Raw genomic sequence first — 16,487 nt, 5'->3', positions numbered from 1 at the left:
ACAAGCTATTCCCAGAAATGACCCTGGCAGGTTGCCTGGAAAACTTCCTAAAATCATGGAGCCAAGGCCATCTGAGCTGCTGTGCACTGTTGGGCCTCTCCCTGCTGTTGCAGCCCTGCCTGGAGACTGCAATTTACTGAACTCAGTGCAGCTGCTACCTATTTGGAAACACCCAGGTGCATCCAGCCTTGGATGCCAGTGCAAGCTGAACTTGCACTGAGTTTCTACAGTACTTTCCATAATGAGGGTCAGGGGTGATATGCAGTTCATCATACTAACTTCACAGATCAGTAGGTTTAAAAAAAAAAAAAACACACACACACTGTTCAGCTTTTCTAAGGGTGAAAATGTGAATGGTTCTACTACAACATCCCTTGTTGTCAAAGAAGAGAAACTGGGCCATGTTTTCAACCCGGTACATGTCCTAAAACTGTACCACAGCCAGGAGCCATCCTGTCACCACCATTCCTGCTCTTTTCACCAAACCAGTTTGTAAGGGGAAGAGAGGAATAACCTTTCTCTACGTTATCAGTATTTAACTTCTTCACACAGAGTGCTTGGGCCCTATAATAAATAGCATTACTCATCCTAGAATCTACTATGAGGTTTTTGTTTATGAGCATAAGAAAATAAACTTGAAATATAAGTGAAGAACTGCTTTTCCTGTATTTTATTCAATACAAATTAAAGTTGGAGGGAGTCGTGCTGGTGCAATCTGGGAACACAGGGAGTTACAAACATGTTGTCTTACCACCACAAATATAACTAAAGCAGCAAATGTCTGCATGCCTTAACAGGAACATTAATCACATTCAGAGGTCTATAAAATGAAACTGGTTATAGCTATAAGCAGGGCTGCTGCCAACTCTTATCACAACAGCCAGCTATTGGAGAAAATACTAGCCCTTGGCACTTTGCTGTTATGTGTTGCTTTGTATTGAGGAATTGCCTGTGTCTGGGCAGCAGCCCATATGCTTCCCCCTCTGCTGAAGATGAGAGAACTGAATTTCCATGTTTCTGCATCTGTAGATGCTTGTATTTTATTAGTAAGCATCATCTTGAAACCCTGCAGTAGGGACTGTCACAACACTGACATGACTCAGACTGTAGTCACAGCACATTTCAAGGTGGCTATTTAAAGTATAGCCTCCATGATTCATGCTGATTTGCAACTACAGGCAGAGAAGCATGGACCAACTGAAATTTAGGATACACCGACTCATGCCACAGGTCCCTCTCTGCCCTGGATACTCCATACAGGGCATACAGCCACATTTTAGTGTTCAGCAGAGAGCAAAACAGCAGAACAAATACAAAAGTGAGGTGTGTTTAATATATGTACAATCAGACTGGTAAAGGCAGAGCCCCCAGCTCCCATTAAGACTGTAATGAAAATGCAAAGTGGAAGAAGGCTGTTTGGATTAGCTCTTGTCACGGCTACATTTTGACCAGAGACAGTTTTCTGCGCTTTCAAAAACACCATGACCACTGCACCGAGAAAGATCAGAAAGATCAACTCAAACACATTCATTAATTTAAGGGATTGAAAGGGTTGTGGGTCATGGAGATGCACCTAGAAGTTACTGCGGCTGGAACTGATGATCTTTCTTTGAACACAACTGCTAATTCAAGCATGCCCCTACTACCTTGAGCTGAAGCTCAATTCAGAGTTACAGCAGTTCAAACAAAACATTAAACATTCAGAGACCCAAAGATGGCAGTTTTTTTGGAAGCAGTCTTGGTTTTGACCTAGATTACTCATAAAAAGTCTGAATATTAAAAATAGTCAGAATACATATCAGTTTTTAAACAAAAATGAAACCCACACTGGTTGTGCTAACTACCACGACCTACTATTTCCTTAGTCATTGCCATAAAGAGGACCACATTTGTTTTTAATCAGCACAACATCACCCTGCACTAGAGGAACAGTTTCGTGATGAGACCAAACAAAAAGTGGTGGCCTCTTAGAGGTGCAGGTGTATTCTCAGGAAGCAAACAAGCAAGGTTGATGCAGTTTTGGCCCTGGCCCTCAAGGAAAAAGAGCCAAAACAAAACCAGCATCAGCTTCTTCATGCATATGTAAATCACAAACTCAAGAAAACTGCTTAACTGAAGCCCACACAGGAGGCAGCAGACTGAAAAACTGAGTTGGCATCAGGCAAATGCAGCAGACCACCTCACCCCCGTTCTGCACATACAACCACCAAAGCTCTAGCTTCTCCTTAGCTGTGATCGCAGCTTTTCCATTGCAAATTTGGGTACATCAAGAACAAGGTATGAGTGTCTCAAATAAACGGAAAACAAACAGAAGGGGCACTTGCAGTGGTTGTGTTACTCATTTGGATATTTAATGAAAAATTCCATTTTTTAGTCATAGCTGCTGAAGAATGACAGACTGCCACAAAACTCGAGAACAACTGTCCAGATCGCCCCGGAAAACACTCGGTCACCTCCAGAGGCTCACCTAGCATAACACTGATTTGCAAGAAACAGGGGTTTAGTCTGCACATACATAAAATTTTTGCGTAGCAAAGAATTTCTTTCAGGCTTTGTGAAGGTCCTAGTTTAAGGTATTTTCCCCAATATTAAGGTTTAAACTGTTACTTGTTAAAAAGAGACAAACAAAAACCAGCAAGAAATTATGTGGCAACAGATCCAAGGTGTGTTTTTTGTTTGTTTAAATTAATGACAGGTACGTGGAAAGATATTTGTTCACTACAATTGAATTGTTATATTCAGCCCACCGCAAACAGTAAAAATATCAAAGGTCCCAAATTCAGTCCAAATAAGATATGTCTAAAAACATCACCCCTATCCTAATAGGCTAAGACACCATATCTAGCAAAATTACCACCCAATTATTAAAGAAACAGCAGTATCACTAAGAATAGCTCACTAATTATACAGAACTACGTTATCTAGGAATAGTTTATTGCAAAACCAGGAAAGAGACAGCAAACTAGAGGTCTGCGAGTCTTTCATTTCAGATTTGTATCACTTGTTCAAGTCTCAGTCACTCGCGCACACACACACACACACACAAACAGCCTGTACAGAGAAAGTTGCTAACACATTTTAGTTCCCATAGTCTCACAAGAAACCTTAAAACATTTCAGTAAAAAGTTAAAATGAGGTCTTTTACCACAAGAACTATAAAATCCCCCCACCCCTCACTACAGTTGAATTCTAAGATTTGGATTCTAAAAAACATACATAAAAAGGAAGAGTCATTTCAGTAGCACAAAGACTACCTTAAATATAACAAAATAAGTCTAAGGAGAGTTAATGCAACTGAAAAAAAAAAAATGAAATGAAGACCTGCATCATACACAAACAGTGTTTTAATTAACACTGTTGATGAGCTCTAAACTCCTAGATGTAACAGAGCAATTGTTTGTTTCTAGATTAATTTTTAATTCTGAAGTTACATTAAAAAAAAAAAAACAGTGGTAGCAATTCTTTTGAGCTGCTAGTTTCATGAGAAGTCCCTTTCAAAATTTCAATAAATATGTTGACATCTAAAGTTAGTTGAGGTTGTCATGCAAGACAAGTTACATAACCAAGACCAACTCAATCTTTATAATAAAGGCAACTTGCATTCAAAAATGAACTTTACCCTTACAATTTTATTCAAAGGGTAAACATGAATTAACCCAGCTGTTTACCTGAATTACAAAAGTAACATGATTCAATATGAAAATAAGAAACTGTCTACAAATCTCTGACAGTAATAAATTGCAATATACAATGCATACAGGAGTTATACAGAGCAACAAACTCTTGTACAAAACAAAAATACTTTAATACCTTTAAAATCCAATTTTTTTAAAATCAGTCATGAAAAAGATTTGAGTCAGAATTCACACCTCAATTAGTCAAGCTTCAGGTAGCTACATTACAGCTATTTAATATACAAAGAGATAAATCTCTTCACCAGTCATTAAAACTGTCTCTTCGTTAGAGTTGCACAGCTTTTCTGTCTCATGTTCCCAGATCCAAAGTTTCCTTCAAATCATGAGAACTGAATTTGTTGAACACCAGAGATCTAGAGAAAGAAAATGCAAGCTTACATTCAAATTAACCTTTTCTGAAGTTGCATCACAGAGTAGCAGCCTTGAATTGTCACGGTATTTCAACGGCACAACAGCCAAAGAACTAAGTGTAATTAATACTCCTATCTTTCAAAAAAGGGCTGCTGAAATACGGTTTGAATTTTAGTAGCAGAAGGGAGAGCGGATGATGGGATACAGTACCTGTTGATAAGAAGTTGTATAAACCATAACGTTTTGCTGTTGGCCATCTGTAGTTATTAAGCCTGCTGGCAACTGGTTAGCTAAAAGAAAGAGCATTTTAAGAAAGTTAGGGAGGAACTGCAGGATACAGGGAGCCTTGTTTGAAGCGTTCATCACCATTCAATAACCTTTAGTTGTGGTCCACCCAGGGACTATGGAACAGTTCCTCTCATGACAACTACAGACTACACTGCTACAGTCACACTTGTTACTACACTTGTTACTAAAGAAGTTTATTCCCACTAGCACTTAAGAACAATTCAGCTTTATTTTTCACCAAATAATCTAAAAGTAAGATTGCAACTTGTTCTTCACTGTAGACATCGGAGGCGGAACACACACAGCATTGCACTGGGGGCTGGAGCGCTTTTTCAGTGTCCTAGCGCTTCAAAAAAATTCCCGTAGTCAGGATGGCCATTGCCAACATTCAATATTCCGAGAAACCTGGAGAATTCTGAGTTCATTTTGTTTAGGCATAAGGTTAACACTTAAGTAAACACGCGTGTGAGGAACTCGGTGCAGAAGTTACGCTTCTCTATGAACCAGGATAGGTCAGGGACTCCCTGATGGGGAAGCGGCATGAAAGGTGGGGGAGATGAACACAGGCAGGCAATGACAAAGAAAACAGGAAAAAAAGCACCGCCAGAGGCAAAGGTACTGATAGGAAGCTGAAGACCTGACATTAGTCTGGATGACTTCAGCATGCCTCAGGGCACTGGGCGAGAGCTCTGAATTTCATATAGGAAAGGTGAGGCCAATAAACGTAGTAAAACCTGACATCTCAGAGACAAAACATAAGGAGTGAGGTTTTAAGATAAACCCTTACAGTCACACCTGCGTTGAACTCTAGCATTTAGAGTTAGCATGTTACAACTGTTGCTTGGGAGCAAAACAGCAAAACTCTTAAGTTGTAAATTAAGCTGTTGTAGCAAAACATTCTCCACCTGGAGACAAACAACAGGAATTTTTTATTTTTTTTTTTTAAAGTATGGCTGAAACTAGGTATGAATAAGAGGCAAAACCCAGAAAAATCTCAAAACACAATAAAATCCTACCAGCTTCAATCTGACAGCTGATGTTTGCTTTTTCCTACCTTCTTTGTACTAACTTCCAGCAAATATAAGCTGCATGTCAAGAGATACATTAAGACCATGGTCAGAAATGGCTCTGGCAGTTCTAAAATGTTACTGCTCTTCAATGGGAACGTCCCACATCCGGTGCAGTTCAAAACCAGGCCTCTGACCTATGTGCAGAAGGATGAAGAGCCAAGGGCTAGGCTACCACAGCACAGCGGTTACTACTACTACTGCAACGAGACCACTGTCCTGAACAGATCTGGAACAGCGCCCATGGAGAGAAATACCTGCAGCACATAGCGCAATCAGCTATTTCATAGAAACTTTTTTTTTTCCTTCTCTTACGCTACTCCAATGTCTGCCAGGTCTTAATACTCTCTTCCAGAGTTGCACTTTTCAAAACACAGGAAAGTGAGGCTCCGAGGCCTGGGATATTTGGAAAAAAAAAAAGGGAGTGGGAGCAAATCTTCAGCCTTCTGGCACTTAATGGGGAGCATATCAAGTTTGGGAAGAGGATAGCGGATCCGCAGACGGAAGGCGATTCCTTTCTTCTGATTTCCAATTGCTGGTGGGTATTGTACTCAGGCTAAATGAAGCATGAGCTTCCCAGAAGCAGTGAAACTTCCAGGAAATTCGTCTCTTTGCCCATATGAAACAAGACACGGGACAAAGACACAGTCAAAAGCTTCCAACTACTTTCTCCCTCCCTCTAATCTTGAGCTGCAGTTTAGAAGCCTGAACAGGAGATCAGAATATACACAAAACAAAGCTTTTAGAACAATATCTATATATTGATATGACAACCTTCCCAGCTGGCTAGACTTCCAATAGCTCCAGTCCAGAAACCATTAGCTATATGCCCAAGGTAAATAAACTAGGTTTATAGCTGTATTAGCGCCCTACTACTTCTGAACCAATAAAGCTACTAGATAGAAGCTGAGTACTGATAAAAGGTAACTAGTTACATTTCCTAATCTCCAACTTTAAAATTAAATGTACTACTAAAAAAAATAAAGCTTCTACAAGCCCCCTGCAATATCTGGGTTGGGGTTCTTAATTTCTAGTAGGTTTTCTGAGCTTATCTTCCAGGCTAGGAAAGACCCTAAGAATTTGTTTTTATCTATTGTACAGCCAAAGTCATCAATGTAGGGAGCAAAGTGTGTTCCAGGACCTGAATAGGTTGTTTCAGCCCTCAGGTTTCAAATTTTTGCTAGTTTAGTAGTTTGACAATGATTTTAAATAGACGATTTATTGGATACTTGGCAAAAAAAAAAAAAAATCTCATTCATGGATATGGCAATAGCTATGCCTCCTAGTTCTTCTTGCACCAGCTTCAAGATTACCAGTCCTTAGCATTTACACACAGTCTTTGCCTGGATTTTTAACAATCCAGCATCAACAAAATCAAAGCCATACCAAAGACCCCACAAAGATCAGGCCTTATTTCATAATAAAATAAAATAAAAAATAAATAAAAAACACACACACACACACACATATCAAAAAACCCCCTACAGTGAAGCTTCAAGTCATCAAGTTGAGTTTATTTTACATTTTCCCTGACAATCTTGCAAGAAGAGCAAGGGGCCTAAGTGTGTAGCCACTGAAAAAAAATGTTGCATCTTTCATTACAATCTGTGTTTAGGTCTAGAGAAAAATACTAGCATTAATTTATGCATTTAAAAGTTTTCCACAGTTGACATTAGCTACTACTAGAGCCTACCACCACCGTCAGCATTTACCACTATGCTAGTCCATGCTGGCTATAAATTCTACTGACTGTGGAGGGTTTAATCAGAGCACGGATTATCCTCCAGATATCTCAAATGAAAGTCAACAGATTATGTGTGTCACACAGATGGTCAGTTGAGGATATGTTCCTCACAAGAATTCTGATGTCTAGAGGAAGTACTATTTCTAGAAGAGCCATAATAACAACAAAATAATTTGAAAAGCGTTACTTACTAAATGCTTCCTCTGTGAGCTCCTCACTTAGACCATCTCCAGTTGTAACTGTTCCCCCAATTCCCTTTTCTCCTTTCATTGCCTGGAAAAATAAAATATAAAGAGTGTTTGCATTAGAGTACAGTCACTTTAAATCGTTTTGGGAAACCTCTAGTGAATGTTCAGAACTTGCAGAAGAGCCACTGTGCAGCAGTGGAAATTTCAAATCAAAAGTTTGCTTGCAGAAAGTCAGAGATCTGTAGTAACCCAGAAGGAACAGTTAGAGTGTTTATAAGAGATTACAGAATCTCAGAACACCTGATAACGTGTAACATTTGCTTACGAACCACAGGCAAGTGCCATCATCATACAAGTGAGAGCTGACATTTAAAACCAAGATACTGGATTTCTTTCCCCGCAGCAACCACTACAGCCAGAAGGAGTATCAGCAGAGAAAGCAAAGGCTGCTGCCAGTCATCTGGATACAGCTTTATAACTAAGAAGCTTTATGATCTCTGCTTTTAAGAAAGAACATCTAGGAAAATAATATAGCTACAAGAAGTGTCCTCTGCAACCGTGTGGTTGAGAACAAACACAGAAGCTACAGAATGGAAACGCTTCACTACATACGGTACCCTGTAGACAGAACTAGCTGGAACAGAGGTTTAAAACTGACGGACAAAACCATCCAGTGCAAATATTAAAAGCCAGCCCCACTACTCTGCTACCACAACATACACATCTGCAAAAAAATTTACATTTCAGAATGAAACTAGAATAGACCCACTTCAGACTTTTCCAGAGAAGTACTGCAACTAGTTAGGCACCACTTGCATTTTTAATTCAAGCATACACAGCACTTGGACAGCATATACACCTGCTAGACAAAAGCAGAGAAAGACAGTACCTTGCAGTGATTCAAACTTTTTAGCTTGCACCTCCTTTTATTCAGTTAAACACCCTCCAACACTCCATTACAACACATGACCTTTTGGGAAAGGGAAACTTCATGTGCTATCAAGCAAATTAAATATCACTACTGAGTCTGACTCCATTAATTGAAAATGAAGGTTTACAGAACAAAGACAGTCCAAAGAGCATCTCTTTCTACCGCAGTGCCAATTTAGAAATCCCTGCTTCACTCATGCCAATAACACCGTGCAGCCATACTGACAGAGTGATCCACATTAAAAATACAGTACTTGTTTGGGGTTCTTTTTGCAGGATTATATTAACCCTGAACAATTTCTCCATTCAGAGTCGTGAGAAAGAGAGGTCACTGGATACAAGTGCCTTCCATTTCCTTGGTCAAATCTGGTATTCTGAGGTAACAGAATACCCAGGGGAAGAGGAAAGAACGCATAATTCTCTTTTGTTCTATTTTTTTTCCCTCTTGTTTAGAGGCCAAAACCACGAACAGAAGCAAGTTCTATTTCAAAAAAAAAAGTCACTTTCTAATAGAGCAGGACTAAAGAAAATTTGTTTGCATCACATACTTAGCTTGTACTAGATACTGAAAGCAAACTGACAGGCTAAAACCCAGATTAATAAACCATTGTAGCAGATAGCTCTCTTATGCCAGAATAGCAGCTCACATGGAAAGCTTTTTCTCTTGCAGATCTGAAGCCCAGCACAACGGTAGGCATCAGGCTAGATCCTCAGAGGATGCAATTTAGTATAGTTTTATTGATTGCACCCAAAGATCGAAGTAAGTATTCTTAATAAGCACCTTTAAAGATCAGAGTGATCTATTACAAGCAATACGTTAGATAAGTTACTCAGCTGAAAGCTTTAGCTACTTTGAATATGCAAATCTAACCAAAATGCTTACTTCCTCCTTTTTCTCTTGATATCCTCTGGAATGCTTTTAAAAATTACATCAGTCCCTGACAACAGCTGTGAGATACTGTGCAAGTTAGCCATTATACAATTATAATGACAGGGAGCTAAGAATAAACACAATCAGGTTAAATCAATGAGGAAATACACTTTACCAACCTCTCTGAATTTTTGGAGGTACAACTTCAAAGGTTCAACATAGCTATCAAATCCCAAGGTAGACATGGCAAAGAGAATATCCTCTCCGTTGATGGTTTTTCTTTTCTCTTGGTGACACCTCTCGCTTGCTTCCGACGTTATAAAGCTGATGAATTCACTTACGCACTCTTGTACACATTCCTTTGCATCCTTCGCAATCTGATAAGGAAAAAGCATCACCAAGCAATAAATTAAGACCATCCTTTGGAGCAAAGTGATCAACACCCAGAGACCTCACCTGGAGTACGGATCAACTAACAACTCCCCTGGAATTTAGTGGTAGTTGCATGCCCTCAGCTCTCCTGGTCCTTAGGTGAATTGCCTCAAGTTCTACTGCATCTGCAGATTCCTGAAATACCACCTTGAAGTACGCCAGCATGTACCATCACAGATCCTCCACCTTCGGCCCCAGAAAAACACACTAGACAATAAAGGGAACACCCTGAAACCTGATACTGCTACCCATTTAGGCAATACCTGTATGTGAGGGAACCACTGGATGTCATCACTGCTCTATGTAAGCACAGCTGAATGTAGTTTTTAACAGTTTTACTATTTGATGATTTAAAGTTTTACTATTTCAGGCAGCACAGCTAACTGCCAGCATCTCCTGAACCCTTAACTGCATTCTGCACAAGCTTTTATGTATAAATGCAGCACAGTATTGTGCCTGGATTTGCTTACCTTTATCTTCTTTTTTAATCCTGTTCATTACAATGTCACAACCCACTTTCATTTTTGTTTTAATGCACCACTGCAGTACGTTCCTACAGATCGGGCAATGACAGGTATTTCTACCCTGACTGGATTTCAGGGACTAAAACATATGCCTAGCAGCAAACCTCTCTAACACTTTCATATTCTGGCATAAGTTTTCTAAAATGAGAATTCAAATGAACAAACATATACCCCAGGCAAGAATGAAATAAGTAAATTTGATTCTGGTTTTCAGCTGGACAAAAGTAATTTACCTGACTTAAAATAAGAGCAAGTGTTGCTCATGATTATTTGGGCACCAACTGAAGGATTAAAATTAGTGGGGTTCTTTTTCTTGACAGGAGAAGAATGCTTTTTTTTTTTTTTTTTTTAAATACAAAGGCAGAAACACCATGTAGAATCTTCACTCGTTCCTCTGATATTTTCAGACACATAGGGCCAGATTTTCAGAAGTATTCAGCCAACAGCTTCCTTTGCAGTTTTTCACAAAAACCTCCCCAATTTTTCAAGATAGCTTGGCATCCCATATGCTAAATCCTTGAGAAAAATCTCATCTTGATTGCTATGAATTTATGACAATATGGACTAGTGAAGACATTTTTGCAGCAAAGATATAAATGTAACACCCAGAAAACCCTGAACGCTATCAAAGTACAAGCAGATGCAAGTAAATCATCTCTTGCTTCTATTTAGAGGGATCTATTACCAAAAAAAAAAAAAAAGCTTTAGCTAGAAAAAAGTTATTGAGGCAAGAAGTAGTATTGGAATGCAACAGAGGAACAGCAAGTTGTTTCTGAATGTTACACAACATTTTGATCTTAGCAATAGCCCTGCAAAGGTTGAAGATAAATAGGTAGAATGTTCAAATAATATTATAAAGCTATGAGGTTGGTAGAATTGATTAAAGGTCTGTTCTTAGAAGCAGGAAGTAAAAGTCGTCCTTCAATACCTGGCCTTAGTGGCTGCAATGGTATAGGGCAGGCGACTTAGGTCATTTTGGCATTCGGACATGCAAAGATTCAGGTGATGGAAAAACTAATCGTTCTCTTTCCTTGCGATTGAGGAATTGATTTTTTTATTTCATCCAAAATGGTTCACTTATTCCAACTTTTAAACACTTCAACAAAAGGAGAAGACTAAATTCATAGCAAAGAATCGCATAGAAAATATGCTTGCTGATATGGGATTGTCACCAAGCCTGACTTGTTGTGACAGCTTCAGAGAACACGTCTTCAAAAAAAGAATGCTCCTGAAAGCCATACGAAGGGTGCTGTTGTGGATACTAGAGTTATGGACGTTACTAAGAGCTTTCAAAAACCTAACAAAAAGGAACTTGATCTCGAGCACCTTCTGCTTAGATTCTTTTTTATTCGAAAGGCTTTCCTCCAATAAATCAAAATCATTTGGGGAAAAAAAAAGTATTGTTCTACTAGCTCAAATTCATTCAGAGGAATGAATGAAACTCATTAATATACTTTCTTCATCAGATAAGGATATTACCTTTCCTGTCTGGGGTATGGCATTTTTCATTATCCTTGCCACGTTTGCAATTGGAAGATAGATATCTTGTTCTCTAAAACTCTCTTTAGAGCCATTTGTATCTTCATGATCATTCATGCTGTCCTCTGTGTCTAATGAAATAAAGAAAAGTTAGTAGAAATTGTACTTGATAGGTAATTGGCTGCAATTAAGTCAGTTTAAAGTCTTACACTGAAGGATTAAGAACTTTTGAAAGCCCAAAATATTAACGTTGTAGAAAGAGAAGAACAGATATAACACTGGGGTATCTATAAGGGTATTTTAGATCATCTTTATCATATTATGCACATAAATGGACGTAGCTGCTGACTGGAATTACAAATGCCATTGTAAACATTTCTCTTCTAATACCACAACAATTCTTAATGTCATGCCAAAATAAAGCTTCTGTCCTAGAACATCGAAAAAAAAGTTTTGCAGGGATTCTATGTCAACACTGAAAAATCCAAAACCTATCTTCAAACGGCATGAAAAACCGTTGTATGCAGTGAGGCATTATGAGCACAAACAATTGCAAACTCCTGGCTTTACAGAAGACAGCAAACAACCAAACAAGAAGAGGAAAGAAAGACAGAGAGAGAAATAGTAGTATTTATGTTTCTTACCATCATGAGGCTGTATCACATAGTGACTGCTGCCAATGTAATCTCCAGCAATTCCTAACTGAGAAGCATCTGTTGTAGAGCTATCACCATCCATCTATAACCAGAAGAAGCAAACTTTTCAGATACCTGTTTTTTTATCTCATAATTGCATCCATTGCTGAAAAACAGCACTTTAACTTTGAAATATGAGACCAATTTATACAAAGTATAAGCAAGCATCTTGCCATTTGAGAACAGTATATTCTCTTTCTGAGCATATATACATATATATTACTGAACTTTAATTGTTTTGACTCCAATCAGTCCTTCAGATTTAACATACTAAAGAATAACTCCTGCAGTGTACTTCTTTCATAAGAAAAATGCTAAACTAAAGGAAAAATCATCATCTAAAGGAAGACTAGTTTACTGTTTTTCATTAACACAAAGCTTAGCACTTCCCATAATATTTCTTTGTGGAACAGCCTAGAGCCCATTCCCAGATCACACACCAGAGTCAACTATTTCAGCTTGATGATTAAAAAGCAGAATCATAGGCAGTCACAAACTAAATTGCAAGATCATGCTAAAAAAGTGAAGTGATTAAAAGTAGTTACTCCCTTCATCTTGAAAAGCATCGGTGACAAGTGGATTTTCACTCTTTTTTCAGTAGAGATTTCTAAGGTCATCTAAGACTATTTTTATGAGGCTATGAATTGCTTTTGACACTACTCTCTGAGCCTAGGACCAAACCCCAGTAAACTTCACCTGTGAGCCTGAACTCAGTTGAGTCTTCAAAATATACAGTCCAGGGAAAACTAGCTGCTAGTTGCTTTTGACAGTGAAAGTAGAGAAACTATTTTGTGAAACTCCCCCAAAATTCACCTGGAAGCACAGGCCATGAACAGAAATGTTTGATTCGTGCAGCACATACACATACGTACATACTGACATACATACATATATGGCAACCTTGTACTATTACCATGACAGTCTGATCAGAACAGGTCAAGGCATTCGTTTTTCTGAACACCCCTCTAAACTTAATCCCAACCCAAAGCTCACCAAATGCCTTACCTGCAATTATTATACAAGTGCACCATTCACAAACAGCTTTTGCTAAGGCAGTCGACAAAACTTTTCCTAGCCAAACCTCAGGACCAGCTCTGCGTCCTCATCCTCCTTGAGGCATCAGCCACTCTAAGGCAGCCTTAGAGTCGTGTTTGTCTTTGCCTTCCGTGCTTCCATCCTGCCTCGCTTCTCCTACCGCTTCCCCAGGCATCCTTCGTTGCTCCTCTCACAATGTTCTTATGTGGCAGCTCAAGAGAAGTCGTCTTCTTGCAGCTTTAAAGACTGGTTCACAGTTTAATAGGTAATTTAAATACTAGTAGAAAGATGGAGGCCTAAAGAGCCAGTGCTGCTCTCCCCAGCTGCAGACCCCATCCTAGGAGACCCTGGTGACCTTCCAGGAGGTGCCACGTTTCCGTCTCAGGAGCCCTGAGAGGCGCCTGCCCTTCCCATCTTCCCCCTTCCAAAGTGGGCACAACTTCCAGCATTTTCAGCAGTCATTTATCAGTAAGTCTCAATTATCTTCATTACTTAATAAATAAAGACTACGGGTTCTAGTCTTTTCATAGTACTGCACTAAACTATGGCCATGACCCAGAGGCTCTTCTGCAGCCAACCGTTTTACAGTTTGAAGACTCCGAGCATATTGTGCCTCCTCTTTCTTCTGCAGAGGCCAAAAAGGGGCAGGTATCTCCTATTTCCCTTAAAAGTTGGCACCTGTTTAGTAAGGACTTCCCAAAAGCAAACAGCAATCCAATAGACCACTGCCTTTTACATCCACGTTTTGTCACTGCATACATACTCAGATACACATGCATTTCTGCAACAGCAAACGCTTTAGCCCATGTTAGCCGTTGCCATTCATAATCACTTGCTCAGTAGAAAGCTTAGACCTATACAAAAGCATGGCAGACAATAGCTCCGCTTTGAAAAGGGTTATTTTAGCAGTGCCAAATATAAATTTGACTCTGCAACTTCTTTAAACTTTTGAACAATCTTGGCATTTTTCCAGTTGCAGATGCCTTGAAAATTAGTCTACAAAAAAAAAAAAAAACTTTGCAGAACATTTAACTCCCATATGTCACTATTATCAGCTTTCTTTTTAAATATAAGACTGTATTTTTGCAGTCGTGTGCTTTAATAACGCTACTGTTGGAGAAGAGAAACAATGCAGAAACTACGGGGACAGGGGCTCCCAGCATATGCAGAACTCTTTCAATGTTGACCCCAACATCCAAAGACTTTTTTAAAATCCATTTACACACACAGCATCAGATTCACCCTTACTCCAACTTCTCCTGGCTATGTTTAACATCCAACTATTCTGTTAACATTCTGTTATTTACCTGTTTGCTGGAAAGTTAGCTCTTCTATTCCCATCCTACTCTTCACTTAGTTCTACTTTCTCCTGACGTGCACTTCCCACCCTTCCCTCCTTCTCCAGCAGTTGTTTCCGACCAGAGCAGCTGGCCTTACTGTCAAAATACACACGTAGCCCAGCGAGATCTAAAACCTGACTGAATTAACTCTACCTTCCTACTCCAGCAGTTTAGATACCTCAGGTGTCTTTGGAAGAGGCTGCCAGTAGCAACTCGTGCCCCAAAAGGTAGAGGTGAACAGGAAAGAACAGAGATACTCTGACAAATCATTGCCAGTTTTGTCAAGTCAGTTTGGCTATATGGATCTGGGGGGGAAGTTTTGCTGGTCTGCCTTTTTTCTTAACTGTAGCGTGGTCATTCCCGATGAGACTTCACTTGTTTCCAGACCAGGAACAGGCAGAGGGAGGGAGAAGCAATCTTGTGCTATTTTTACACCTATCCTGAAACATGAGCAATTTAACTTCTCTCTAACTTGACCTTTTTCTGTGGCCACAAGTACAAGGTTTTGCTTTCAAATCTTTAAGCAACATCCAGGACTACACGTGGCTACAGATGCACCAGTAACCCAAGTGCTATTCACATTCTGGACAATATTACAACAGCTGAATATAGCCTTGGGAGCTGTTTAAGAGAAAAAAAAAAAAAAAACAACTCTTCTACCTCCTCTTCATTGTGCAGAGTATTACACAGATGCACATATTGCTTCTTTTAAAGCACTTCTGGTCCTTTTTCAGAGGCTTTTGTGAAATGGTTTCACTTCTTACATAGCAGCTCTATCCAAAAAGGAGGACAGTGTTTTAAGCATTTGCTTCCCATGTGCCAACCTTCACGCAAGTTTGCTTTGTCCGCATCTTGCAAACTCCTTGCTGGAGACTTAACTTTGCTTTTCAGTTTTCCAAAGGGTCTGCAGGCTGCTTACTCAGCTTGCTGCAACGACAAGTATCATGGCAGCACTGCAAGAGTAACACAACCCTGTGGGTCAAGAACACCAAAATTATTAGACATCAGTATTACCACAGTTTAAGACACCAGGTTTTGTCTTCTCCTGCGCATTGCTCAGTTGCGTCTGGCCTCTGCTTGCCTCGAAGTTAGAAGGACGGCAGCTCCATCACCTCTCTCTGCGCCAGCAGGAGGGACAGTGAGGACTGTAGTATCCTGGCCTAGCCTTGGCCAGTAGTAACTCTCCTCCTGGTAGAGCCAGCTGTGGGGGGAATGGAAGGAAGTTGTTCTACAGGGGTAGGAAACCCCAGCACAGGCTCCACAATGGAATGAAACTCCTCAAGGACATTTTCTAGTCTTACCATGCAGGAGACTGTGGGGAGAAACAGCAAAAAAGGGGGAGAGAATTCTGCCCCTCATCTCTGTCCCACCCACTCATCTAAAGGACTTAACCGTACTGCAAGGATCACGAAAGGTTCAAATGACATCACCCATCACTAAAATAGTTATCACTCTCTCCCATCCACAATGTGAAGTGATTATGGTCTGCAGCTTGGTAAACTCCAACAGCTACCTCTAAAATTAAGCCAGGATTTTCTTGCTGTCTTGTTCTCAGTTTTGGCTCTCTGATCCATGTGAGAATTTAACTTGGGATTAGGGACTCCACAAACTTCTTCAAGTGTTAAGTTCACCCAGCCACAGATCTACTACAAATACCTTGAGGTTTTTTTCTTCTTCTTTTTTTTTTTTTTTTTTTTTTTTAGGTCTTCTATGAAACATATCCTCTGCCGTGTTTCCTTCTTTTGGAATTGCAATACTCTTCAAATTTCTGCAGTGATATGATAATTCACTTGTTTCTGCTCACCCATCCTGCAGGTTACTCAATCTGCATCTTTATTATCAAATCCC

General features: G+C 39.6%; 1 protein-coding gene across 8 annotated transcripts in view; it reads right to left on the bottom strand.

Annotated features, from left to right (window-relative positions):
- Positions 1–2,917: 2,917 nt before the first annotated feature.
- NFYB (nuclear transcription factor Y subunit beta) overlaps positions 2,918–16,487 on the bottom strand; it is a 29,831-nt gene continuing 16,261 nt past the window's right edge. For 4 of the 8 annotated variants that reach the window (XM_009680005.2, XM_068944301.1, XM_068944283.1 and 1 more), the window contains exons 2-7: positions 12,214–12,307; positions 11,570–11,700; positions 9,314–9,511; positions 7,337–7,418; positions 4,257–4,336; positions 2,918–4,048 (exon numbers count right to left, since the gene is read on the bottom strand). In XM_009680005.2, coding sequence (XP_009678300.1) covers positions 4,016–4,048; positions 4,257–4,336; positions 7,337–7,418; positions 9,314–9,511; positions 11,570–11,700; positions 12,214–12,307 — 618 coding nt within the window. In that variant the 3' untranslated portion in view covers positions 2,918–4,015. Of the gene's footprint in view, positions 4,049–4,256; positions 4,337–7,336; positions 7,419–9,313; positions 9,512–11,569; positions 11,701–12,213; positions 12,308–15,653; positions 15,841–16,487 lie in introns of all 8 variants that reach the window. The other 4 variants (XM_068944247.1, XM_068944256.1, XM_068944267.1 and 1 more) reach the window with 2 other exon arrangements.

Source organism: Struthio camelus, chromosome 1 (assembly GCF_040807025.1).
Source record: "Struthio camelus isolate bStrCam1 chromosome 1, bStrCam1.hap1, whole genome shotgun sequence".
Taxonomy (NCBI): Eukaryota; Metazoa; Chordata; class Aves; order Struthioniformes; family Struthionidae; genus Struthio; species Struthio camelus.
The sequence above is the reverse complement of the archived record's forward strand: the minus strand, read 5'-3'. Positions and strand labels throughout refer to the sequence as shown.